General features: G+C 45.9%; 2 protein-coding genes across 5 annotated transcripts in view; both read right to left on the bottom strand.

Annotated features, from left to right (window-relative positions):
* Mtf1 (metal regulatory transcription factor 1) overlaps nucleotides 1-706 on the bottom strand; it is a 48274-nt gene extending 47568 nt beyond the window's left edge. Inside the window, exon 1 of one of the 2 annotated variants that reach the window (XM_075945310.1) lies at nucleotides 193-706. The gene's annotated coding sequence lies outside the window, so the exon portion shown is untranslated. The remainder of the gene's footprint in view (nucleotides 1-192) is intronic. The other variant, XM_075945312.1, reaches the window with a different exon arrangement.
* A 669-nt stretch (nucleotides 707-1375) lies between these two features.
* Nucleotides 1376-25359, bottom strand: part of Inpp5b (inositol polyphosphate-5-phosphatase B) — a 66454-nt gene continuing 42470 nt past the window's right edge. For all 3 annotated transcript variants that reach the window (XM_075946833.1, XM_075946834.1, XM_075946835.1), the window contains 14 exons: nucleotides 23991-24105; nucleotides 23548-23664; nucleotides 22113-22300; nucleotides 20464-20575; nucleotides 19596-19705; nucleotides 17387-17522; nucleotides 12192-12302; nucleotides 11430-11592; nucleotides 9289-9524; nucleotides 7028-7141; nucleotides 5082-5166; nucleotides 4634-4761; nucleotides 3132-3243; nucleotides 1376-2191 (listed from right to left, as the gene is read on the bottom strand). In XM_075946833.1, coding sequence (XP_075802948.1) covers nucleotides 2076-2191; nucleotides 3132-3243; nucleotides 4634-4761; nucleotides 5082-5166; nucleotides 7028-7141; nucleotides 9289-9524; nucleotides 11430-11592; nucleotides 12192-12302; nucleotides 17387-17522; nucleotides 19596-19705; nucleotides 20464-20575; nucleotides 22113-22300; nucleotides 23548-23664; nucleotides 23991-24105 — 1843 coding nt within the window. In that variant the 3' untranslated portion in view covers nucleotides 1376-2075. The remainder of the gene's footprint in view (nucleotides 2192-3131; nucleotides 3244-4633; nucleotides 4762-5081; nucleotides 5167-7027; nucleotides 7142-9288; nucleotides 9525-11429; nucleotides 11593-12191; nucleotides 12303-17386; nucleotides 17523-19595; nucleotides 19706-20463; nucleotides 20576-22112; nucleotides 22301-23547; nucleotides 23665-23990; nucleotides 24106-25359) is intronic.

Below are 25359 nucleotides of genomic sequence, written 5' to 3'. Positions count from 1 at the left end.
GAGGGGCAGGGTCCGGGTCTCCATGGAAACAGAGAAGGGGGGCTGGATACCCATCCCCATGGAAACGGAGGAGGGGTGGGGTCCCTCTGGTGAGTGGAATGAAGTCTCTACCCGGGACGGCTTCGGCAGGGAGCCCATGTCCCGCGCCCCCCGGGGAGTCCCAGCCCCAGCCAGTCCAGCTTCTGCTTTTACCTCCGCGGCTCCCGGCAACGGCGGCAGCAGCAGCTTCTCCCCTCCCCAGCGGCACCATGATTGCCCCCACCTGTCCCTAGCGTCACTTCCGCTTCCTCTTTCCGGAGGAAGAAGAGGCCGGCGGGTTCCTTCAACCACTGCTGCTTCTGATTGGCTTCTGCCGTCCAGGGTTGGGACCGCGCCTCCAGCCGGCGGGCTGTGGGCGGGGTGAGCGGCGTCAGGAGCTCCTGGGCGGCTGGGGAAGCCGACCGTAGGGAGCGGCGGGTGTCGGGTTCTGGAGACCACGCGACACCAGCCACGAGCCCGAGGTGTCCTCAGCCCGGGCTGCGCCCATAGCTGCAGCGGGAAGGGCGCAGTGAGCCGCCGCTTTCCAGGCTCGTAGGCCAGCCCTCGGCATCCCTCTTCTTCCTCCACTGCGCCCTTGTCACGCAGCGTAGTTCTCCTGGCTGAGGTCCTAGGACCCGAAAGCAGAGCGGACTGTTTCAGTCGCTTCCCGTTCCGACGCCTGCCAGAGGTGGCAGTCCCAACTTTCCCGTCCTAGGGAGGGTTTTCGTTCTCGGGAGGGTCAGCGCCACCTACTGGCCGATCCCCTCTTCAGCTGTTAACACTCAGCCTACAGACCCTTGAAACCACTACCTGGTAGCAGTATCCAAAGCCAAAGAAGCGATTTTGCGCGTACTTCTACTATAGTCCAGTAAATATAATTACTAGACCCTCACATAAACTACTGTTTATTTTCCCCAAGAGCGACTTCTCTGGAACGTTTAGGTTGGAGCAATGCCCTTATAGGCTAGATCAGGATTCAGCCCCAAACTGCTGTGCCATTCCCTCTGCTTGGGTTATACCGAATAGTGACTCTCACACGCTAGACTGCCACGCATGTCTCTTTGGCCCCTGACCAGCTGCTTCTGTGCTTAAGCCACAAAGACCCATCTGCTAAGAACTACCATATTTTGAAAGGGGGGAATGAGGGGAGAAGACTCAGTGGTTAAGTCCATCTACTGCGCTTGACCTGAGTTCGATTCACAGAACCCACATTGGGTGGCTCACAACCAGCTGTAATTCCAGCTTCACAAGAATCTCTCGCCTCTCTTGGCACCAGCATTCACACATGCAAATATCACCACCACCGCCACACACAGACACACACACACGTAACTTAAAAAAAGAAAAAGACAATCACGACTGTTAAAAATACATTTATCATCAAAATATATTACACATATGAGAGGGGATACATTATATACAGCTGGGAGGACTGTCTGACCTACAAAAGCTCACTTGCTTCACCAGAGCCCCCTTTTCTTCTGTGCTTTTAGGAGCCACTGAGAGGCCTTGGAGCTGAGTAGAAAGGGGGCAGTGTTGCCCTGCGTATATACAGGTCCTCAGATTGGACAGTGGGAGCATCTGGAATGGCTAAAATTTGTTTATCCAGGAACATCTAACCAAATTCCTGCTGTCCAACTTGTTCTTCAAGGACTTCAGCTAGCCCAAATACCTAATTATGAGATGCTCAGTCAGGGATACAAGGAACTCACTGACTGTATGTCCCAGAGGCAGTTTGAGTAAGGCAAAATACAGTTACTTAACTTTCTTTAAAAAATAAAATAAAATAAACAAATAGACCTCTATTTGTGTTAAATAACTAAAGGTGAACATTGAATGTCAGTTCTATAATTGTGGATTTCCGCCATGTTTTCACAAGTCAAGATGGGTGTACTAGCCAATGACATGGGTAAGGAGCAGGTGTAGGCTCAAGAAACAGGTAGCTGCCGTTCTTGCTTCCAGCTGGCCTCAGAGTACTTTAGGGCAGCTCTTGAGCTGAAACAGGCGGGGTTGACCATTGTGGCTGCTTGGGTAAGACAGGAGAGAAGTACTGAGGCTCAGACTGGACTGCTGAGGAATTGATGAATAAACTCTTGGGCCTTCTTCTTCTCCATCATGTCAAGTTTTTGGGGACGAGCTGGGTTTCGGAGCAGTAAGCTGCCAAATATACTAGCTGTGCATGACAGAAACAGAAAACACCATTTAGCAACCAGACTACTAGGGTGACTAGGAGAGAGGAAGGACTATCCAAAAGCAAAATTTTAAAGGAAAAGCAGACCCTGGCTGCCTCAAACTCAGGAGACCCACCTGCCTCTACCTCCTGAGTCCTGGGATTAAAGATGTGCACTATGCCCAGGTATTTTCTCCTTGAAAAACCATAGTTGGGTGTGGTGGTACATGTGCTCCAGCCCAGTCTGAGCTATACAGTGGGCTGTGGAGATGGCTCAGGGAGTGAGAGGACCTGAGTGCAGACCCAGCACCCACCCCTGAGCCAGGCACACTGGCTCACACCTGAAACCCCAGCGGTGTGCAGGTGGAGAGGTGGATCCTGCAGACAGGCCAGCCAGCTAGTCCAGCCGAAACAGGCAGCTCCAGGGCTTTGCACACGTGAGCCAAACGTTCTACCACTAAGCCATCCTTCCAGCCTCAAACAATCTACATATAAACTTCATTCAGAACAGGGCATAGCGGCACATTTGCAGCATTCAGGGGACCAAGGCCAGCATGGGGTACACAATGAGTTTGAGGCCAGCTTTGGCAACAGACATAACTTGACCCTATCTCTTAAAAAGTTAAAAGAAAAAAAAGCCTCAGGAAGCAGAGGCAGTCAGATCTCTTCTGAGGTCAAGGCCAGCCTAGTCTGCAAAGCAGTTCCAAGATTGCCAGGGCAGACACAGAGAAACCCTGTCTCAAAATAAAACAAAACAAAACAAAACAAACAAAAGTTTAAAAAAAAAAAAGCAAAAGCAAATACTTTCCTCTGAGCTTTGGGGGAAAAGGAAGTAAAGGCTAGGAAAAGGGGAGGTGAATGTAGAAAAGAAAACACATTTTAATTCCGCTTCCTTCCTCAGTGACTCGGTAGAGATGCTTGCCCTAGACACTTGGCTACTTACCTAGAATATTTTCATCCAAATGATTTTTTGCTGAATTTTTCAGCAGTTCTTGCAAAAACGCCATCAAGTAGTTGAAGACATTTTTGTGGAATGTGGGGAGAGTGGAAATGACCTGAAAGAGAGAGGTGGGGTTTGCAGCTTCGCTCAATCAGGAACTGTGATTATAACTTACAAATGTAAGAATGCACACAGATAATCACGCACCACTTGGCATAAGTATCAGACACACATAAAGGTCAAATACTGCATGATTTAGAGGTCAGACTTCTAATTCTGAGAACTTCCATGTTCTCAGACAACTTGAGGGAATTAAGACATTTTAGTTGGGTCTTGAATATAAGATAAAATTATACTTGTAACAGTAAGGATTAGGTACTGGGGGGGGGCATAGAAGGCAAGAGAAAGCAAACTAATAAGCAGTGAGAACAGGAAATATCAGTGTTGGCAGGAATACACTGGCTGCACAGGCACTAAGCCTGGAAGGGTAATCCAGGCTGGAATCCAGTGAATAGCCCACGTATCTGCACAGAAGAATCAGCTAGGGAGCTGGGAAAAGGCAGGTTCCAGAAGACACCCAGACTCAATGGATACGAGCGAAGGTTCTGGAACACGTACTGTTGGCAACTGTTGTTCATTATTATATCAATCACCGAGTGGGGTGTGGTGATGCACACTTGTGATCCCAGCACTTGGAAAGCTGAGGTGGAAGGATAATGAATTGAGGTCAGCCTGGGCCACACTGAATTCTAGGCCAGAGTCACACAGAAAGAACCTGCTTCAAAAAAACCAAACAAACAAAAATAAAAATAAAAAAGAAAGGAAGGAAAAGAAAAGAAAGAGAAAGAAATGAGAAGTATCATTAAAAACAGCGAACAAAGAGGTAAGTATGGAACTGGAAATATGGCTCAGGGGTTAAGAACACTGACTGCTCTTCCAGAGGACATGAGTCCAATTCCCAGGAACCACATGGCAGCTCACAACTGTCTGTAACTCCAGTTCCAGGGAACTTGACACCCATGTCAAAACACCAATGTACATAAAAAATAAATAAATTTTTTAAAAAAGAGGTAAGTATGGTTTTGTCTAATAGGATGGCACCTTTAAGTTCACGATCTAATTGGAGCACGCAGAATGAAGAAGAGAGGGAGCGCAGTAACACAGAGCCCTGCACCACGTAAACAGTGACGACGGGAGAGAGTGGAAAAGTGATGGATCAATGGGACTGGGTGCGTGGGCGGTGAGGAGAGGGAGGAATCAGAAATGACTCAGGTTTCAGGGCTGAGTCACTGGAATTAAGGGCGATGCTATTAAAAGCAAAGGGGACATGAAAGGAAGAGCGGGCATGAGAAAGAAAGAAGTTCATCTTCCAAGCCACTGCAGGAGAAGGTAAGATATTAATTTTCCAAGCCACTGCGATTGAGGGCCTGTTCTGTTTGGCTGTGCCAGGCTTCACATGACCAGGGCTAGCTACTACGCATGCTAATGCTCGGTGCTCCCCTCACCTGCTTGCTGGCTACGCAGTTGCCAGAAAACTCCAGGCATTTATGGTAGGCGCTGTAACAGACGACAGGCTCTGGCAGGCTCTCTAGGAAAAGCAGCAAGGCTTCAGCTACGGAATGGTTGTTGGCACCTTTGGCCCACAGTTAAGGAACGGGTGACGGTGATGCCCAGGGATAGAAGGCCCAGGGACAAGCATGTGCCAGAAGGGCTGCCTGCTCAGTCAGGCTCTACTCAGTGCTAGGATGCCAGTCCACATCTCAAAGGCACCATGCTGTTTGTCAGGTGCCACGCTGCCTGCGTGAAGCCGTAATGTCCTCTCTGAAAAGGTTCTGAGTAAGTAGAGCCTGTTAGCCAAGGTCACACTATCGGACGCCAGGCTTTGAGATATGCTTCTCTCTCTTTTAAAAGCTCTCATATTCTCACATGCACACACAAATTTCTGAAGGATACAGAGGTTATCAATCATTCCGGTATCCAAGCAGTCTCTTATATGTTCAAATTCTGGCCTCAGGCCTGGCTGCTGAAACAGATCTTCCTGCAAGAGGGAAGAAACCCACACAACAATTATTTTCTCAGAGGACTGGCAGTGATTCTCTGACTTACCCACATCACCAGAGTCCAAACGTCAGCCGTGTACTGAGACCTCTGAATCACCGCAGTGTCAATGAGACTCAGGCTGCTGTGACTGACTCATCTTCAGGCCTCGCATGGCTTTACCATACGTCATTAAGCGTGCATTATAAAGCTGTGGGGAGGCCATGCTACACAAAACAGGACCCAGGGTACGAGAAAAGCCACACAGAGCACGCATCCTACAGTGTTATGAGAGACGTGCCATGTGTAAGACTGAAAGCTACTGTGATCCTTACCCAAAACAAACAAACAACAACAAAAAGGAAATAGTGGTAAGGGGCAGAAAGACTCCTCTGACCTTATGCAAATAAGAATATGGAAGTAAACATCATTCTATTAGTCTCAAGGTATTTTGGATTCATTTGTTTCATAAAGCAACTCAACATACTATAACTATCAATAAATATTACATATGTTACTCACAAGGTACATTTGAAAGATCTACAGAGAAGATGGACCGCTCATAAAAGTGAATTCTGGGGCCTAGGAGTGTAGCTCAGTGGTAGAAAGCTAAGGCCCAGGGTTCTAACAATAGCATGACCAAAATTATAAGAACAACAAGATAATAAGTATAATACATATACATAAGACATGTATATTTAAAAATTCAATTTAAAAAATTTTTAAAAACAAAGGCCACTATTGTATGTTCATCAGCTTGAGAGTAAGTTATTCACCTTTCAGGGCATGTTTCCTCCAAAAGTTGTTATGAGCATTAAATGAACACAATTTGGCATACTGCAACACCAGTGTGAGTAGGGAAAAATGAGGAAAAGCCAGGCATGGTGGAGCCCCAGTCCCAGCATATAGGAGGCTCAAGCAAAAGGATCATGAGTTCAAAACTAGTCTAGGACTAGGGAGTTTGGCGTTAGCCTGGGCTACATAGTGAGATACTAACTCAAAAAATAAACAGCTGGGAATGCAGCTCAGTTGTGCTGCCTAACATGCAGGAGGCCTAAGTGTAGTCCCCAGCACTGGAGGTGTAGGACAGTGACTGGGGGGAGGGTCGGGAGAGAGAATGAAGGGACAGTAAGAGGGGGGAGAAGAGAGGGAGGAGGTAAGAGTAATGGGAGAGGGATGGAGAGAGGGAAAAAGAATATGAATATATTTTGCTACAATATTAAAATGTCTATAAATGTAGCTTTGAGATCAGAGGCAAGAACCTTGGTCTTTAGCAGCCTGCCCCTGTGTCTACCTCTACACAGCCTGTGTGATGCCCTGTGTCTGGGTGCCTGTCAGTGTCAGCCTGACTGGTGGCCTGTGCTGCTGGATAAAATATCTCTTAATAGTCTGTGATTCCTCACACTCTCCTTAACCCGCCAGCCTCCTGTGACCTCTTCCATCCCTGGCTTCGGAGCCTGGACCTCATAAGTCTATGGTCAAGTCAGTCAAACTGACCACTAATCTCAGGAAGCCTGCCTGTATCTCTCCAGAAATCAGCAGTCCAGACTCATGGCCTGGGGGTTCCATCTGTCCTCATTCTGGGAAGCAGGTGAGAGTTCCTGCAGAAGACATCAAAATGAGCTCACAGGAGCCACTCAGAAGTCCTTCTCTGGAGAGACTAAGAGGCCTGGGGAAGAAACACTTAGCTGGGAAGTCTGCTTTGCTTCCCTATGGGGAATCAGGGTCAAGTATGAAATAGTCACTCTACTCCCTGGGGGCACAATTCTCCACAGATTCCTCGGGACAAAAGCTTCCATACAAAAGTTCTTGGTCTTCAAAGGCAGCCTGGCTGCAGTCTGACTGCCTTAGTCCCAGCCTACCTGCTGGATAGCATTTCTATACAGGTAATCAACCATCATCCAGAGTTCTTTGGGGATTTCCAGGGGGTTCTCCAGCTGGCTCCTGTCATCCGCAGTCTGCACTGGCATCAAAGTCTCCAAAGAAAGAAAAACAAGTCATGACAAGGTGGAGCTTCAGGAGAATGCACAATACAGGGACAGCAAACAGCAAAGGGAAGCTTTTCAATGCCACTAAACCAAACATTCCAGAGGCCAAAAATTAAAAATAAAAAAGGAGGCCAGGCGATACGACTGGGTGACAAACGGCGACTCTGAAGGACGGGGAGAGCTGTGGCAAGCAGTTCCAGTGAATGGGGTAGTATGTGCCTAACTCCACAGAGGAAAGCTCCTCTAGCATCCCACGGCTAGAACCAGAGACGGTGCATGAAAAGAGCACACACTTGTGAACTCAAACTCCAGGTCCACTGCCACTCACCACATGACCTGTGACAAATGGCTCTCCTTGACTGGCTTTGTTTTCATCTACATTAAATAACAGAGAGAACAGTTAACCCAGGCGGTGGTGGTGCACACCTTTAATTCAAGTACTCGAGGCAGGGCAGGCAGATCTCTGTGAGTTCAAGGCTGGTCTGGTCTACAGAGCGAATTCTAAGACAGTCAGGGCTATGACACAGAGAAACCCTGTCTCAGAAAATCAAAATGAAAAAAAAGGAAAAAAAGTGAATAGTTCAAGAGTTCCTAATTGAAAATAAGAGTTCTAGGGAAAAAGGTGTACAAATTACCCAAATCTGTGCCAAATTTGTCCCCTTGTGCTAGGGTGGTCACCATAGGAGCCTTGTGGTTCTTAGCAAACTTGTTTTAAGATAACCTGCCAGATCATCATTATGTATTTGTCTATTCATTTTGTGTGTGTGTGTGTGTGTGTACGTGTACATATGCATGTGGTAACCAGAGGTCAAGACTGAGTGTCTTCTTTAGTTGGTTTCTACTTTGAGACAGGGTCTCTCACTGAGCCTGGAGCTTTCCCATTTGTCGAGAATGCCTAGACAATGGGTTCCATGGCACCTGTCCCCATCTCCCAGAGCTGGGAATCACAGACATGCACCTTTTTTTTCCTTTTTTTTTTTTTTCCAAGACTGGGTTTCTCTGTGTAACCTTGGCTATCTTGGAACTCGCTCTGTAGACCAGGCTGGCCTCAAACTCAGAGATCTGCTTGCCTCTGCCACCCAAGAGCTGTGATTAAAGGCGTGCGCCACTACCACCGGGCAGACATGTACCTTTTGTGTGGGTTCTGGGGAACTGAACTCAAGTCCTAATGCTTGCATGGCAAACACTTTATCAAATGAGCTATCTCTCAGTCCCCCAGATGACAGTTTTTTTAAAATAGAAAACTTTCACTAGGAAGTTAGGATCGTGGCTAAATTTCCCTACTGCACTGCTCGCTGGACACTGAATGGTTATGCTATGTGTCTCCTCCATCCCGCCTGGATTACCATAATGAATCTTAGTCACCAATGTGATGGTATCTGGAAACGGGGCCTTTGGGGGTGCTTGGTCATAAGGGCTATGTAGTCACAAACGGGACTGGTGTGCAGTAAGAAAACCAAGAGTCTCCCACTCCTGACATAGGAGGACACTGAGGAAAGTGGGCCGTCATCAAACAAGTCATCAGGGATCTTTGTCATATACGTCAGCCTCTCAAACTGTGAAGTGCCAGTCCATGGAGCTTTGTTACTGTCGCCTGCTGCTCTAACACGTGCAGGGGTATAAAAGAAAGACGAGAAAGTGTGACCATCTTCCACAGCTGTGCACAGGAGGAGGCGGAGACTCTCTACGCTGGAATAGGGATGGCTTCACAACTTGCTCCAAACCACACAGCAAAGCAGAAGTGATATTGTGTGGGCTTCGTCAGCCATGCCACGTAAGGCCTTAGCTTTTCTCTTGTTCTTGCCTCTACCTGCAGAAGCTTGAGCTCATTTCTTGCACACTGAGGGCCCATGTGCAGAAGCCAGAGGGCAACCACCACTGAGGCAGGCAAGAGAGGCCAGGCCACCTTCAACACGGTGGCCAACACGGCTGCTGCTTGATTACATTAGCACAAATGAGCCTCGGCTGGACCAGCAGGAAAAAGCTGCCTGGTGAGGAGGGGGTAGCTTGTTATACTGATCCTAAACAAGCTCTAGGAGGCTACAAGAAGCTTACACCCAGGAAGGTTGATAGAGAAAGACAGTGTTGGCCCAAGCTGCCCACTACTGGATGCTTTCTCCGAGTCTGTTACTCACCAGCCTGCTAACGGTTTCCAGTGGTAGGTCTAAGATTGGTTCCCTCATGTAGCACAGTGAATGAATGGGAGACCCGAAACAGCTGGGCAGGTAGTTCCCAGACACAGACAAAAAGTAATCCTTTCCTCGGATCAAGTGCAAAACCAGAATGTCTTCGATTTTGTCTTTGCCTGAGTTGAGTTTTGTGGCAGTAGCCTTATTTACAAAGAGCTCCAATTCAATCTCAACGTGAGAATCTGCAGAAAAGTTTAAAAGTCACATGAGCTAGGGAGCAGTCAGCAGGAGGAGGAAGAGGCAGGAGGGAAGGGAGTAAGGCAGAAAGGTTTAAGAAAGGAAAGAGAAGGCAGCGATTGGCAAGGACCCGTGTGCTTGCCCTGGGGAAGCACAAAATGTGCACAGCCCAGCCTGGAAACGTGAAGACAGCACATGCAAACTGGAAACAAATGCTCAGAAACTCAAGTACTGAGCTGCACAGTTTAAACCAGGAGAATGATCCAGTAAGAAGGCCTGGATCAAAGGACCAGCCCTGGACCAGGTAAGATGAAAACACACACCCCCTTCACAGATCAAGGGGAGTTATTACCTGGGAAGTAGCCAGGAAACACCCTTAATTCTCCAGTTTGCAAAATAAGAATATTACATTCTGGGGGTGCTGTTAACATTTCTGGATTACTACCCATTGTCTCTCTCCACCTGAGTGGATACTATTAAGTCTCAAACCCTGGGACAAATGGCTAAAGTGCCTATTTAACAAATCAAAGTGGACCTGACCACCAGATTCTCTCAACATCCCTCAGTCCCTACTTGTTACAGGGTATGGCATGTATACCCCACTCTCTACCCTGAACTCTCTAGCCCAGGGGCTGGGGCTGTCCTTCCCCAGAGGCTCTTCCCTATATAATTCAGACATTACCCACCTGCTTTTGCAACTTTGGCCTCGTGGCTGCTGTACCTGATTCCCCTCTCTCCCTTTTCCCTTCCCTCTCTCCCCACATGGCAGAGCTCAGGTTGGTCATGCCCACTCTGGACTCTCCCAGATAGCTCTACCTCTACCTGTTATGGTTTAAATAAAATGCTGCAGGTCCCCAAGTGGCTACAGTGGGCAGTGGGTCCCGAGACCATGACAGGTCGTAAAGGCAGCTGGGTCTCAGGCAGGAAGCTGTGTGGCGGGTGAGAGACTAAGACAGATAGGCACACCATGCAGAGTTAAGTTGGATATTTATTTAGTGGGTTATGGAAGGGAAGGGGAGAAGGGGAAGAGCAGAGAGAGAGAGGAAAGGAGGGAGGGAGGGGGAAGAGGAGAAGGGAAAGACAGAAGCTGCCTCTGAGGGGGGGGAAGGCAGGGAAGGAGGGGAGAGAGAGAGAGAGAGAGAGAGAGAGAGAGAGAGAGAGAGAGAGAAATGGAGGGAGGGAGGGAGGAAGGGAGGGAGAGAGAGAGAGAGAGAGAGAGAGAGAGAGAGAGAGAGAGAAAGGGAGGGCTCAAACTGGAAGCAGAAGGAAGATCAGGCCATGGTGGGGGGCTTGTCTCTTAAAGGGACAGAACAGACCATTACATCACCTATGCTCTTCCTTTTATTTATAATAAACTTTCTCCTCCACCATAACAAGGAGTAGCCATGTCCTCTCCTTTCCTTTTTATTTCTTTTTTTTTTTTTTTTGATTTTTTGAGACAGGGTTTCTCCATAGCCTTTTGGTTCCTGTCCTAGAACTAGCTCTTCTAGACCTCCTTTTTATTTCTTTATGTTCTTCATCGAGACACCTTGAGGCAGTGGAGGTGACCCCTAAAGTAGTAGCATTTCCCATAATCTGTGAGAATACGGTGCACACAAGCGACTAAAATGTTCTTGAAACTGAATGCATGCCCCTCAGCACTTTCCATTTTTATATGGCTGAGTTCAGCTATAGAGATTGGGAGAAAATGTTGCAGAGCCAGCATAGGCAGGCAGATTTCCACCCTGGTCTACATAGTGAGCGCCAGGATAGCCAGGGCTATATAATGGAGAGACTCTATCTCAAAAAACAAAACAAGACAAAGCAAAACAAGAAAAGTTCTGGCTATTCAGAAGCAAAAAGCTTATGTAGAAAAATGAAAAGGACAGACAGGACATGCAAAAACCAGAGCCGAGGAAGAAACTTGTTACCTGGCAGGAGGAAGCCTCTGCTGGGTTTGGCAGTCAGCCACTGCTTACAGTAAGACTCTTCATCAGGCTTGTTGATGAACTCAAACTGACAGGGTACTTGGCCATTGTGAATCGTGAAGGATTGTGTTTGCAACTGCATGTACTTCACATTCTCAAAACAGAACTTGGAATAGACAAGGGATCAGTCAGAACCAGTGTTCTCTTTTCAAGTTGTGCCCCCACCCTGACTGGGAAAAGTATTTGTCTAGGGAAGAAAACAAAGGACCATCTCTCTGAAATGTATTTAGCTGGGATGGCACAGTTGCCGCTGAAGACTAGTGGCCTACGCAAGCCAAAGCCCAAGTTGTTTCTATACGTAGGCTTCCATCTGCTACATCCAAAACCATTTTCAAAATACCATGCTCTAGTTGACCCGAGCCTGAAGGTCAAGCTCACTCTGCCAAGGGGCTGGACAGCTGCAGCATAAAGTATCTTATCTTTCCTTGAACTCTGCTTGTTTTTTCAGACAGTCTTACTAGGTAGCCCTGGTTGACCTGGAATTCCTGGAACTTGCTATAGACCAGGCTAGCCTGAATTCAGAGATCCACCTTCCTCTGCCTCCCAAATTCTGGGAATAAAGGTCATGTCACAACACCCAACACAATGTCCAACGCCCACCACCACCCCAACATGGGTTCTGGGGCTTGAATTCAGGTCCTACCAACTGTGCCAATTCCCCAAACCCTGATGCTAATATTTTTAAAAAGTCTGGGTCTTTCCTACCTCCCGCTTGGAGAGTGATACAGAAGGAATGTTGGCATTTTCCATCTTATCCAGGGAGCGGACAATTTCCTCCAGCGTCTTCCGGTAGAGTTCTTCATTCACAACCCTCACCTGGGAGGAAAACATTAGAAACTGAGTGTGACACCTTCAGCCCATTCTTCTTTCTTGGTGTTGAGAGTGCTTGGGGTATCAGGAAACAGCAGCTAACAGCTAAGTATACTGATTTAGTACATTAACAAATAACCTAATTAACAACAGACTCACAGAAGGATCCCCAAGCTACTAAAAGGCTGCCTGCTTCTTGATCAGCAGGAGGACACTGGAATGCCCCAGCTGATCCTCCTTGGGTATCAGGTCTTGACCAAAAGACGCTTTCTATCTCTGTCCTCCTTGCTGCCACCCAAAGGCCAGCAATGGGTTATTTTTTCTATGGTTTTGATAGAAAGATGTACTTCTCTGCTTTTTTAACCCAAACTCACTGGCAAGGAAAAGTATGTCAGGCTCTCCCGTCTGTATTTTAATTATAAACACTTTTTTTTTCACTTTTCAACAATAAAATATTAATTGCAATATTACTTAGTGCCCCCCTTCTCAGAGAGTGTCTCTGAATAGGGTGGCCTCCAACTCACAGCTTAAAGGCCAGAGTCACCACACCCAGACTTAGGCTGGTCTCCAGTTTCAGATTCTGAGCTGTATCTACTCTACTACACCTGCAAGAACAGGCAGCACAAAGCAACACAGAAGCCTCTGGAGACAAAATGCAAATAAATAATGAGTACTGGAAGGTCTAACTTCAGTAGGGTCAGGGAGCTGTGACCTAAAACAATGCTCTCTCTCTCTCCTCATTGTATTAACTAAAACGATTTTTAAATATTATTGGCGGGGCTGGAGAGATGGCTCAGCGGTTAAGAGCACTGGCTACTCTTGCAGAAGACCCAGGTTCAGTTCTCAGCACCCACATGGCAGCTCACAACTGTCTGTAACTCCAATTCCAGGGAATCCGACAACCTCACACAGATAGACATGCATGCAGGCAGAACGCCAATGTACATAAAATAAATTAAAAATATATTGCCTAAGTTACGGGAAAGTAAGCTCATCTGTAGCTGGTGGAAGTATAAAACAATACGAACTGGAACTGGAAAAATGGCTCAGCGGTTCAGAGCACAGACTGCTCTTAGAGAAGACCCAATTTTCCACACTAGTATAGTGGCTCACAACCATCTGTAACTCTAGTTCCAGGGGGCTGGGTTCCTGCCTTGTCCTGGCCTCTGGAAGCACCAAGCATGTAGGCCATACATATACATGTATGCAGACAAAACATGTGCCTTCTCGTAGTCTCTAGGAGCACCAAGCATGTAGGCAGTAATAAATAAATATGCCTTTTGAAATGGTAAAAGCTGTTGGGAGTAGACACTAATAAATGAGCGGGCACTGACTAGTAGGTCTTAGGCAGTCCATGTATCTAGAAATGAGCTCAAGCTGGACCATAGAGGAATTCCAGTTGTTAGATAAAAGCATTCTTCAGGAACTAATGAAACCAGTTCCCATCTACCAAAATTAGCCATTTCCCTTGCCTCTGGCAGAAGGGGCGTGCAAAGACTATCTGTGGACCTATCAGCAGATCAAAACCCACACTGACCTCCAGGCTCCTTCAGTGTCACAAGTATAGTTAGGTTTGCAAAGTCCACAACAGTCTGTTGGTCTTTCCCTCCCCAGCTACTCATCCTTCCAGTATAACCCACTCTTCTCTACTATTCTCTCTCTCCCCCCCCCCACTGTCTCTAGCTCGTGCTAGCCTCTTGACTGCTGTGCTCTACTCTCTCTCCCTTCCAGTCTATCTCCACTATTCTCTCCCACTTCCTAGGCCAGGCAGTGCTGTCTTCTTTCCCTCTGCTCTGGACTCCTCCAGATGCCTTTAGATATTTTCTCTCTCTTATTCACATTAAAATAATGGAGCAGTCCTGTAGGGGGTTTCTTTACTGTGTCCCTTCACATACATTACTGCACCCCCTCTTATAAACTAATACATTAAAAAAAAAACATGTACATACACACACACACATAGAGAGAGTCTTGCTATGTTTGCCAAACTGGTCTCAAAACCCTGGGCTCCAGCAATCCTGTTATAGCTCTCTGAATAGCTCAAACTATTGCCTGCTAAAATAGAATTCTCCTTGAACTACTGATGTCACCACTGAGAACTTCAGTCTAAGGCAGGCAGTAGTAGAGCACACCTCTAATCCCACACTGGGGAAGCAGAGGCCGGTGGATCTGTGAGTTTGAGGCCAGCATGGTCTACAGAGGGAGTTCCATGACAGCCAGGGTTAGGGTTACAAGGAGAAACCCTGTATCAACAAAGAAACAAAGAGAAAACTAGAAAGAGAATGAATTTCAGTCTACAGAAATACTCAAATACAGACATAAAAAAAATGCACATGAGCCAGGCGGTGGTGGCACACGCCTTTAATCCTAGCATTTAGGAGGCAGAGGACAGGCGGAACTCTATGAGTTTAAGCCAGCCTGGTCTACAGAGTGAGTACCAGGAGTCGGGGCTATACAGAGACACTGTCTCAAAAAACAAAAAGAAACAAACAAAAAAGAACAATAAAAAATGCCCATGAAGGATAGTCTCTACTGCACCAGGTGTAAGCAAGGATGACCCCGAACCCCAGATCTTCCGATCTCCGCCTTCTGTGTGCTGGGTCACAAAAATGTGTCGCCACATCCGGTTTGTGTAGTTCTGGGAACCGAATACAGCAGCTCATGCACACCACGCAAGCTTTGCACCAAATGAGCTACATTCTCCTGCCCCAAAACATTTTCAATGAAGTCAAAAGATGATCACAGAATGTGTATAATGTGAGCTCTTTTAAGAAAAAAAAAGGAGGGGGGAATATCTGTGTGCTGTATGCAGAATACTGACACATTCAACTGCAAATGCATAAACAAAGTCCAAGAGGCAAAAGGGAACAGCCCTGTATGTGGAAGTATTCAGATGTATATAAATGCAGTAGTAATTAACTTTACACATAAATCTTATTGTACTTTTTAAAAATGTATTTATTTTTATTTTATGTATATGAGTGCGTACTGGCTAGTTTTATGTCAACTTGACACAAGCCAATGTCATCTAAGAGGAGGGAACCTCCATTAAAAAAATTCCTCCATAACATGGAGCTGTAGGATTGGTTACAAGTTGGTATTGCTAATGGTCAGGAAAAAAGCTAAATAGTGATTAAATTCAGAGTTCTTGTTTTCAAAGGATAAATGGGAATACAGACATGATAGTATAAAAGAGCAGATTATTGAAACTACTCTGAAGAGAAATAAGGGTGATATAGAAATAGGATAAAAAGATAATTATTGAATCTGCTTTTAAGCCTAAAAAAGCAACTACTAGTTTTAAATATTTTACATTGGCTTGGAAGTTGTGTATATTGATACAAATTTTAGTTTACTTTTGTTAGGACATATTGTATATACATTTTAATCTTATTCAAGGTATTATACCTATACAACTCATTTAACAATGTAATGCAAATTTATAGTCCTTGAAAATTGGTATTAAACTATTTAGGATAATGAAGAAATGTAGGTTAGTAGTTATTTACCTATTGCAAGCAAACTTGTAGTCATATTAGGTATGTTTTCAAGGTCAAACAGATATTTTAGATTGACAGATCATCTTTAAACACGTCATAGATCCACAGAATGTGGCATTTAAGATGTTTTAATAGCATAGTTTTTGTGTGTGTTTTTTTTTTAAATGACGTTGAGACATGTCTGCTCTTGGCAGCACCAATCTATGTCAGAGAAGATGATGGGCATCAAAGAAACTCCACATGGACTTTAGTTTCTTTGTGGCAAAAGTAAACCACTGGGCAAGATAAGAAGTCACTGCTCACTGCCCTTGACTCAGCTACTGAGTCCAAATTGGACAAGCAGGACACAAAAGAAAAAACTGCCAACATTTGCCAAAACTAGGCAGGATAGCCCTTCAGAATACCCTGCTTCACAGAAGTCTATCAGGTATTATAGTCCTGTAGGCTGAAGATAGACGCTCCAATGTTGCAAAGAACAATTGGATGATGTCCAGGCAGCCAGCGGTTTCTGTATTTTCTCATATTTTATGGAAGTCACTTGCTTCTACTTCCTGCTTACTCAGTTAACATTATTTCCTTCTTGGTTCTCTGAGCGAGTTGTAGACAAGATAGTCATGGTTTTCCTTGTTTAGTAGATGCCGAAAAGAAGCTCAGTAAAGATATGTAAAGTATATAAGTTTGAGAGATATCAAAAAATAGTTTTGTATAGTAATACATGTTAGAATAGAATATGAATTAGGTACAACACTTTGAACTCACCAAGATAGGATAGATAATGGTGTATTTTCTCTGAATTTGTCAAATGCTAATGAAGTAGGCAGGGTTGATGTACTTACTGCCTATATATATTGTGTATAGTTATTGTACTTATTGTATATAGCTTTTCTTACATTAATTACAACCTTTTATATTTTAGACAAAAAAAGGGAAATGTATTATTTTGTGTATACTATAATAAATAAAGCTTGTTGGAAGATCAAAAAAAAAAAACTGTGGAGCTCTAGGCAAGCCTGTAGAATGTTTTCTTAACTAGTGATTGACGGGGGAAGACCCAGCCCAATAGGGCTAGGACACCTCTAGGCTGCTAGAAAGCAGGCTGAGCAAGTTATGAGAAGCAAACCAGCAAGCAGCACCCTCCATGGCCTCTGCATCAGCTCTGCCCTGTTGGAGTTACTGTCTTGACTTCCTTTAGTGAAGAACATAAGCCAAATGAATCCTTGTTGCTCCCCAAGTTGCTTTGGTCCTGTTTTTTCCACACAGCAAGAGTAACCCTGATAAGACGGTGTTTTGCCTGTATGTATGTATGTCTGTGTACCATATTCACATGATGCCTGCAGAGGCAACTGGATCCCCCTGGAACTGGATCCACCTGCTCAGGTGGTCCTAGCAACCCAATATGAGTGCTAAGAACCAAACTTGAATCTTCTGTAAGAGCTGCAAGGACTTTTAATATCTGAGCCATCTCTCCAGGACCTTAAACACATTTTAAAAAGAGCTTCCTCACCTCAAGGCTAAGAGGAAAAGATCAGAGAGTCAGAGAGACAAAAAGCAGCCCTGGTATATATATATAAAAACAAGCTGCCCACCTACCCCAATGTCAAACACCGAGCTGACGGGCTTGTGGTCACTGGTCTTCAAGGCCATGTGGCTCTGGTAACTCAGCTGAGAGATGTTCTTTCCTTTCCAGAGGATTCGGTCACACCAGGCAGGAGCACGACACTTCTCACTGAAATACAAAGTCCACCCTGGTAGGCTCACAGAAACAGCAGACCCCCTGCTTAGTGTGTGCCATGGCTCAGGTGGGAAAGATGAGGCAGAACCCCTGTATCCCTGCAGCCAAAAGATCTAAGATGGCGGATGATCAGGCCATGGAGGAACAAGGTATCCCTGTGGGTATCATCCACAGCAACTATGAAAGCTCCAACAGCAAACTGTCCAGAGTGAGTCCCTGCCCTATGTCATTGTGTGGGGATGGAGAGAAAACTGAAACAGCAACAGGAGAATAGACAATTTATGGTCCTTGAAAGAAAGTGGATGGCCTGATCTTGACTTGCCCTGTAGTCAGACTAATGAATATCTTAAATACCATCATAGAACCTTCATCCAGCAACTGATGGAAACAGAGGCAGAGACCCACATCAGAGCACTGAACTGAGCTCCCAAAGTTCAGTTAAAGAGAGGGAGGAATGAGCGTGTGAGCAAGGAGGTCAAGAACATGATGGGTACACCCACTGAAACAGTCTACCTGAGCTAATGGGAGCTCACCAACTCCAGCTGGACTGGAAAGGAACAAGCATAGGACCAAACTAGTCCCTCTGAATGTGTGGGACAGTTAATAGTTGAAAGGCTGGGGCAGACTGAGGGGCCACTGGCAGTGGCACCAGAATTTATCCCTACTGCATGTACCGGCTTTTTGGGAACCTATTCTCGATAGATAGATAGATAGATAGATAGATAGATAGATAGATAGATAGATAGATAGATAGATAGATAGATAGATAGATAGGATATATATATAGATATGATATATACATATATATATATCATATATATATTAGCCTAGATATAGTAGGGAGGGCCTTATGACCTTCCACAAAGCAATGTGCCTTACCCTCTCTGAGGATTGGTTGGGAGTGGGGTGGAAGGGTGTGTGGAGGTAATGGGAGGAGGAGAGTGGGAAGTTGGATTGCTATTTTTTAAAAATCTAATAAATTTTAAAAAATTAAAAAAAAAAGAAGAAAGTGGTTAAGGGAACAGGTTAAGGGAATTGGAACTCTGCCTGAGTTCAAATTCTGTTTCTACCACTTGCATGTTTGGGAGGCTCTTGAACTCTCCCAGTCTCATAATAAACCATATCTACCTTAATATGTTCTTTTTTAACATATATTTTTATTTTTTATGAGCACTGGGTGTTAGGTCCCCCGAAACTGTAGTTATAGACAGGTGTGAGCTACCATGTGGGTGCTAGGAATTACTGGGTCCTCAGGAAGAGCAGCCAGTGCTCTTAACCATTGAGCCATCTCTCCAGCCTCCTCAACAGGTTCTTAACAGGTTAAAGTGAGATATACAAATCCAATCTATCCAGGAGTATTTGGCATACTGTAAGCACTGTTAAGAAGTATTAACTAGTATGTTAAGACCAAGCAAGCACTTTGGCTAGAATCATCACATTATCTTAAACAAAGCTCAAAGTCAATTGGTGGGTGCAGAGATGACTAAGCAGCTAAGAGCACTTGCTGCTCTTGCAGAAGACTCCATAGTGGTTTACAACCAGCTGGAGTTATAACTCCAGTTCCATGATATCTGGCCTCCTCTTCTGGCTTCTGCAGGCACCAGGTCAGCATGCAGCGTACATACATATATACAGACAAAAACACTCATACATGTAAAATAAAAATAAATACACCTTTTTAAAAGGAAAAAAAAAAGCTGGACAGTGGTGGTACACATCTTTAATCCCAGCACTCAGGAGGTAGAGGCAGGAAGATCTCTGTGAGTTTGAGGCCAGCCTGGTCAATAGGCAGCCCAGGCTACTCAGAGAAACCCTGTCTCAAAAAGACCAAAAAAAAAAAAAAAAAAAAAAAGGCAGGGAGAAAAGGAAAGTCAATCAGTATCAAGACGCATGGTGGAATGATGCCTGGGTCAGAAGAAATAATGTGGACAGAGAGCAGATACCGAGAAGAAATGCTTGGCCATGGAGTCACAAGGACCTTATCCTCTTCAGGTCCACAAGGGCCAGTGCTTTCCAGAATTCCTGGGTTTCTATCTCCTTAGCCCCCGGAAGTGACCTCTGACTCACCTGGTATCCCAGTCGTCAGAGCCAGTATCATACTTATAAGTAGGCTGGAAGGTGAGCTCGCCCTCTGTGAAACCTTCAAAGACGGTCTTAGCAGCCACCTGGATTTTCAGCTATGCAAAAGAACAGGGGAGAAAAGCCCTCAGAATAAAAGGTCAAAACTGGGATTGGTGGAAACCATGAAATTAATCTACTTCCCAAGCCCTACCTCAAAGGGAAAGGACCCATGAGAAAACTATTTCTATTCCACAAGTCAAAGAAATGATTCCATGATGAGAAACAGCTAAGTTAAGATTCTTCTCCTTCCACTATTCTGTGCAGGGAAAGGGAACAATTGAAGGATTCAGACCCAGAGCTCAGGTGGAAAAGAAAGAGGGCTCCAGCACCCTGGACAAGTCTACCGAGGGGAGCAGCCTGTGAAGTGGCTGTTGCTCTCCGGAAGGCGTCCTACAACGACAGGACCATGAGCGGCGGTGGGAAACAGAGAAGAGCCGAGCAAGTTCGCGCCCACTGGAGAAAACTGGTAACAAGGAGGAGGCAGGGGCAGCGAACTCATTCTAAAGAGAATTAGTAAACCACCAGACGTATACCAACTAGTTTCTTTACTGAAGGAAGAAACAAAACCAATAACATAAAGCCCCTTTGACCCCAATTCCTGGTCTCTTGAGTGGATGGGAAAGTGTGTTCTTACTCTAAGGGACACAAAGTGCTTCCCGGACAAAGCCAAGAGAAAGGAATGCAGATGGAATGCAGGCAACAGAGGACATCGGGCCCTTAGGGAAGCCTCCAGGCTAGGGAAGGAGAAACTGGGCTCGCCGCTCTCACAGTGGTGGAGCAGCTGCCCGAGGAAGACACAGCGCAGCGTCTGTACCTGATCATATGCATACAGGGTTTGAAATGCCTTCTCTTCAATGAGCGCTTTCACCTTTTCCACATCCAGCTCTTCTATTCTGTAGTTGAGATCCCCCAGCCACAAGATCACACTGTAAGGACAGAGCACAGGGTTTAGGAGAGGCTTACCCCTCCCTATCCAGAATGCATCAGACACAAGACCCAGGGCGAGACAAAAACTTAGCTGCGGCAGAATTTTCCTTCCCGCCCATGTCTAACATGTCTAACGCACTGCTGATTCTATTGTCTAGGTCCACGCTCATCATAAACGGCCTGGAGTTCTCGACTGTTTTATTCAGGTACAATTGAAAAGACAGACTCATAAGCCTGTTTGCTGGTGTCATGACACATGCCTGTAATCCTAGCACTCAGGAGGCTGATACAGGAGTATAGCCAGTCAAAAACTAGTTTGGTTAACCGGGCGATGGTGGCACACGCCTTTAATCCCAGGCAGAGGTAGGCGGATCTCTGTGAGTTCGAGACCAGCCTAGTCTACAGAGCTAGTTCCAGGACAGGCTCCAAAGCCATAGTCTTGAAAAAAAAAAAAAAAACTAGTTTGGTTATATAGTGGACAAAATACTCAAACAAACAAAACAAAAAAATCTAAAAGAAAGATAGTTGTTTATTGAATAGCAAGAAGTAGTTTTAAAAAGATCAAGAAGAAGTATAAATCCCACCAGTCAGTCACTTAGGCACCCCTTGTTACATTCCAGCCCACAAACACTCTTGGCATTTTCCAAGGGAGAATTGCCTGAAGCGAAGCTCACATTTAATAGCAAGGCCAGGAATGCCCACCACATCACTGGCTTACTCTGCACTCCTGGGAAGAGCTGTGTCACGTGGTTCATTACACCTGCTGCTGCTCCCTGATGGTCTCAGACATGCCATGAAGTCAAGTACTGCTCTACCTGAAGCCAACAACCATGTCACTATATAATCTGCCTAGCAGCGTGCCCCCTCCCCCAACAAATGCATCCTCAGGCTAAAAGCAGACAAAAAGCCATTCCAGCTGCAGCCTCACAAAGGAGGAGACATGCTCCCTACGAGGGACCCTGGAGAAGAACGGCCTCCAGTCAGCCAGAGACAGTTCCACAGATTTGGACAGGACCCCAGTGGCTTCCTCTTCTTTATAAATAAGATTCATAAATTTCAATTGTGACCACAAAGTCTGAAATTCCAAGGCTTTGAAATCAAACAAAATAGCAAGTTTTGGAGATTAATGAAATTCAGAGAATGAACAAAAACTGGCACAATATGCTCTGAGCAGCTGCAACTATGCTTTTGACAAGTAGAATCAAGAAGGAATGAGCAAGTGCAGGCAACAAGCACAGGCCAGACTCTCAACTGCACTGGCTCTGGAAGAACAGACGTGGAAACTTCAAGCAGTACTCCAAGCTGTGTGCAAGATGCAAGCTTTCTGACAAGTAAACCCCATGTCCCTCCAGGGACAGGGAATGCTTGACAGTGCTTTTACGGGTCTTCCAGATGGTGAGTTAGAAAGCCAAGAATTTCCAAGAGACAAATAAGAGCTGGCAGATACCCAGTCTCTAGTATTCACCTCTAGCGTGGTGGAGAACCCAGAGCCTAGCAGTCACAAGGAAACTGAGGAAGGAAAAAACTCGAACTCACTCATGCTTGCTAATGGTAAGAGGGGGGAGGCTTGGGTCCACTTGAGAGAACTGCATTCGAGAACAAATATCTTTGTAGTCCTGGTTCCTCCTCTCGTACTCTTCTACGTGGGCGGCCAAGTGGGAATTTACAACGCAGATGCTCGTGTTGTGCAGCTGGAACCGGATTGCCACTCCTCCTTTGTTACCCTAGAAGAAAGACCCCTCCTCGGTCATTTAAACCTTCTGACTTTCACATATTTCGTCTTTGTTTTCCTAATGGCCTTATGGGGTTACTATCTATATCTTACAGATAAGAATACAAATTCCCCAAGCAAAATGACTAGACGTTACAGAAAGCTCAGGCCTGAGTCTGTCTCCCTCAACCTTCTATTCTTTTCTCTGTATCACTAGTGAGCCAGCCAAATGTCCAGCTCAGCTTCTGCAGAGAGATCTTAGGGCAGGACTCTAGGAGCCTCAAGAAGAACAGGACCCTGTTTTCCTAGGTGGCCAAAACAGTTTCTGTACCATACAACACTATAGGCGGATCAACCAGGGGCTCCGGCACTGAGTAACTACCAGGATAGAGAAATGCATCAGCTGGATTTCTTTTTTTTTTTTTTTTAATATTTAGTTAGTTAGTTAGTTAGTTAGTTAGTATACATTATTCTGTGTGTATGCCTGCAGGCCAGAAGAGGGCACCAGACCTCATTACAGATGGTTGTGAGCCACCATGTGGTTGCTGGGAATTGAACTCAGGACCTTTGGAAGAACAGGCAGTGCTCTTAACCTCTGAGCCATCTCTCCAGCCCGCATCAGCTGGATTTCTAAGCTGTCTGCTCAGTCCAGTCCTGTTCGTGTGTACAGCTTGTTCTGCAGCAGCAGCATCTCAGGTGGGTTTGTATTGTTCCTCATCCTGAGAGGCTGAGTCAAAGCATTAGGAGTCAAGGTCCTCAATGTGAAAAACATACATACCAAGGACTCACTGTGGTGCTATCTTGTTTGTATTTTAACAAATAAAGCTTGCCTGAAGATCAGAGTGCAGAGCTAAACCACTAGAGGGCAGGCAGTGGTGGCACACACCTTTAACCCCCGGACTAGGGAGTAGGGCGAATGGAGCTCTGTTAGTTCAAGGCCACCCTGGGCTACACAAAATTAATCCAGTTTAAAAGAGAAACAGTTCACACAAAGGTGATTTGGCATTTGGGATCACACACCTTTAATCCTAGAGGTGGAGACCGGAGTGATATGGCTGGGCGGGGAGAGAGGAATATAAGGCGAGGGAGACAGGAAAGCAGTGCTGTTTGAGGACAGGATCGCCCCTTCAGTCTGAGCATTGGTAGAGGTAAAAACTCTAGTGGCTGGCTGCTCTGCTTCTCTGATCCTTGAGCTTTAGCCCTGATGGCTAACTCTGGATTTTTATTATTAAGAGCAATTAATCTCGTGCTACAACTCACCATTCTCCCCATGATTCCTGTCCCCACAGTCTCGGCTTCCACTTCTGAGATATATGCTGCGTGTTCCTGTTTGACGTACAACAGCAGCATAATCCCAACCAGTCGGATAAGCTTCACCTGGAACACAGAGCCCAATTCTCAAGTGATGGCGCCGCAGACAGAAGCTGGAAACCAGAATACCCCGAGGGAAATGTGGTGTGGGAGCTGGCTGAAACACTAGCATACCTCCTCCTCCAGGCCAGGAGACAAGGTGAGCAAGCTACACGATCCCTAAACTACTTACAAATGCCAGGACCCTGCGTCTTTCTACTCAGACAGGCCCTCTGGGGAAATGAGGCTGACTAGGAACAGTCCCCACTGAAAGTTCACCAAAAAGCTGAGCGTTTGTGTCAGGCTTCCCTTGGAGGATGTGGAAAGTGACGAAGTCCCCAGCTGCCCCTTACCTTTGCGTATTTGGCACCTGGGTGAAGGCTCTCTGACACAGCCTTAAACCACTCTTCCTCCTTTGGGGTATCATGAAAGAAGAAGGCTTCTTTACTCAGATCTAGCTCCTGGAACCTATGCAGAGAGGCAACACTGAACCAGAGAACACACCCCAAGTCTGCTCAGGTGCTCAGCTTTCTAGCTGAACTGGGGGAGACCCTCCAGAGGGGCTAAAAACAAACAGATCCAGAGAACGGAATGTCGTGGGATTTCCCAGGTGCGTCTCTGAACATGAGCTCACTTCCTCCCTATGACCTAGCCACTGAAATAGTTGGAAGCACCCGCCCCCCAGTTTTACATCCAGAATCATTAGGTCAATAAGGATTAAGTGGCAAATTGGAGCTCAAATTAAGATCTATCATTTGGTTTGGTTTTGTTTGGTCTATAGAAATCCCAAGTTCTAGCTCTTTCCAATACATCTTTCGGGTTTCTCTAGCTGCCCCACTCTCTCTAGCTGTACCCTGAACTGCGATGAGAGGATAGTGAGGAAATTAACGCTTAAGCTGGGTGTGGGGCTCAGTCAGAGAGCACTTGCCTCACACCTTTTAGTGCCCTGCATTCAACCCACTGCATCGTAAACCAACCCAAGCATGATGGTGCGTACCTGTAAAGCCAGCACGTGAATAGCAAAGGCAGGAAAGGTGCTACAAGTCTGAGGATAGCCTGGTCCACACAGCAGGCTCAAAACAGTCTACATAGTAAAACCTTTTCTCAAAACTATAAAACCAGGGGCTGGGGAGATGACTCGGTCAGTAAAGTGTTTGCCCTACAAAGCACAGGGCCTGCACTTGATCCCCAGAATTCATGTTAAAAAAAAATGCCAAATATAGGGTCAGCTATGGTAGCTCATGCCATTACTACCAATACTCCAAAGGCAGTGGCATGCAGATCTCTGTGAAATCTAGGCCAACCTGATCTACAGAGAAACTTCCAGCCAGCCAAAGCTACAGAATAAGATTCTGCCTCAAAAAGAAAAACAAACAGCCGGGCGGTAGTGGCAGACGCCTTTAATACCAGTACTCGGGAGGCAGAGGCAGGCGGATCTCTGTGAGTTCGAGGCCAGCCTGGTTTACAAGAGCTAGTTCCAGGACAGAAACCAAAAACTACGGAGAAACCCTATCTCAAAAATTAAAAACAAAAAGCCGGGCGTTGGTGGCGCACGCCTTTAATCCCAGCACTCGGGAGGCAGAGGCAGGTGGATCTCTGTGAGTTCGAGGCCAGCCTGGTCTACAGAGCTAGTTCCAGGACAGGCTCCAAAGCCGCAGAGAAACCCTGTCTCGAAAAACCAAAAAAAAAAAAATAATAAAATAAAAACAAAAACAAAATGAA

This window comes from Microtus pennsylvanicus, chromosome 13, assembly GCF_037038515.1.
Source record: "Microtus pennsylvanicus isolate mMicPen1 chromosome 13, mMicPen1.hap1, whole genome shotgun sequence".
Classification (NCBI taxonomy): Eukaryota; Metazoa; Chordata; class Mammalia; order Rodentia; family Cricetidae; genus Microtus; species Microtus pennsylvanicus.
This window is presented reverse-complemented; position numbering and strand designations above follow the sequence as displayed.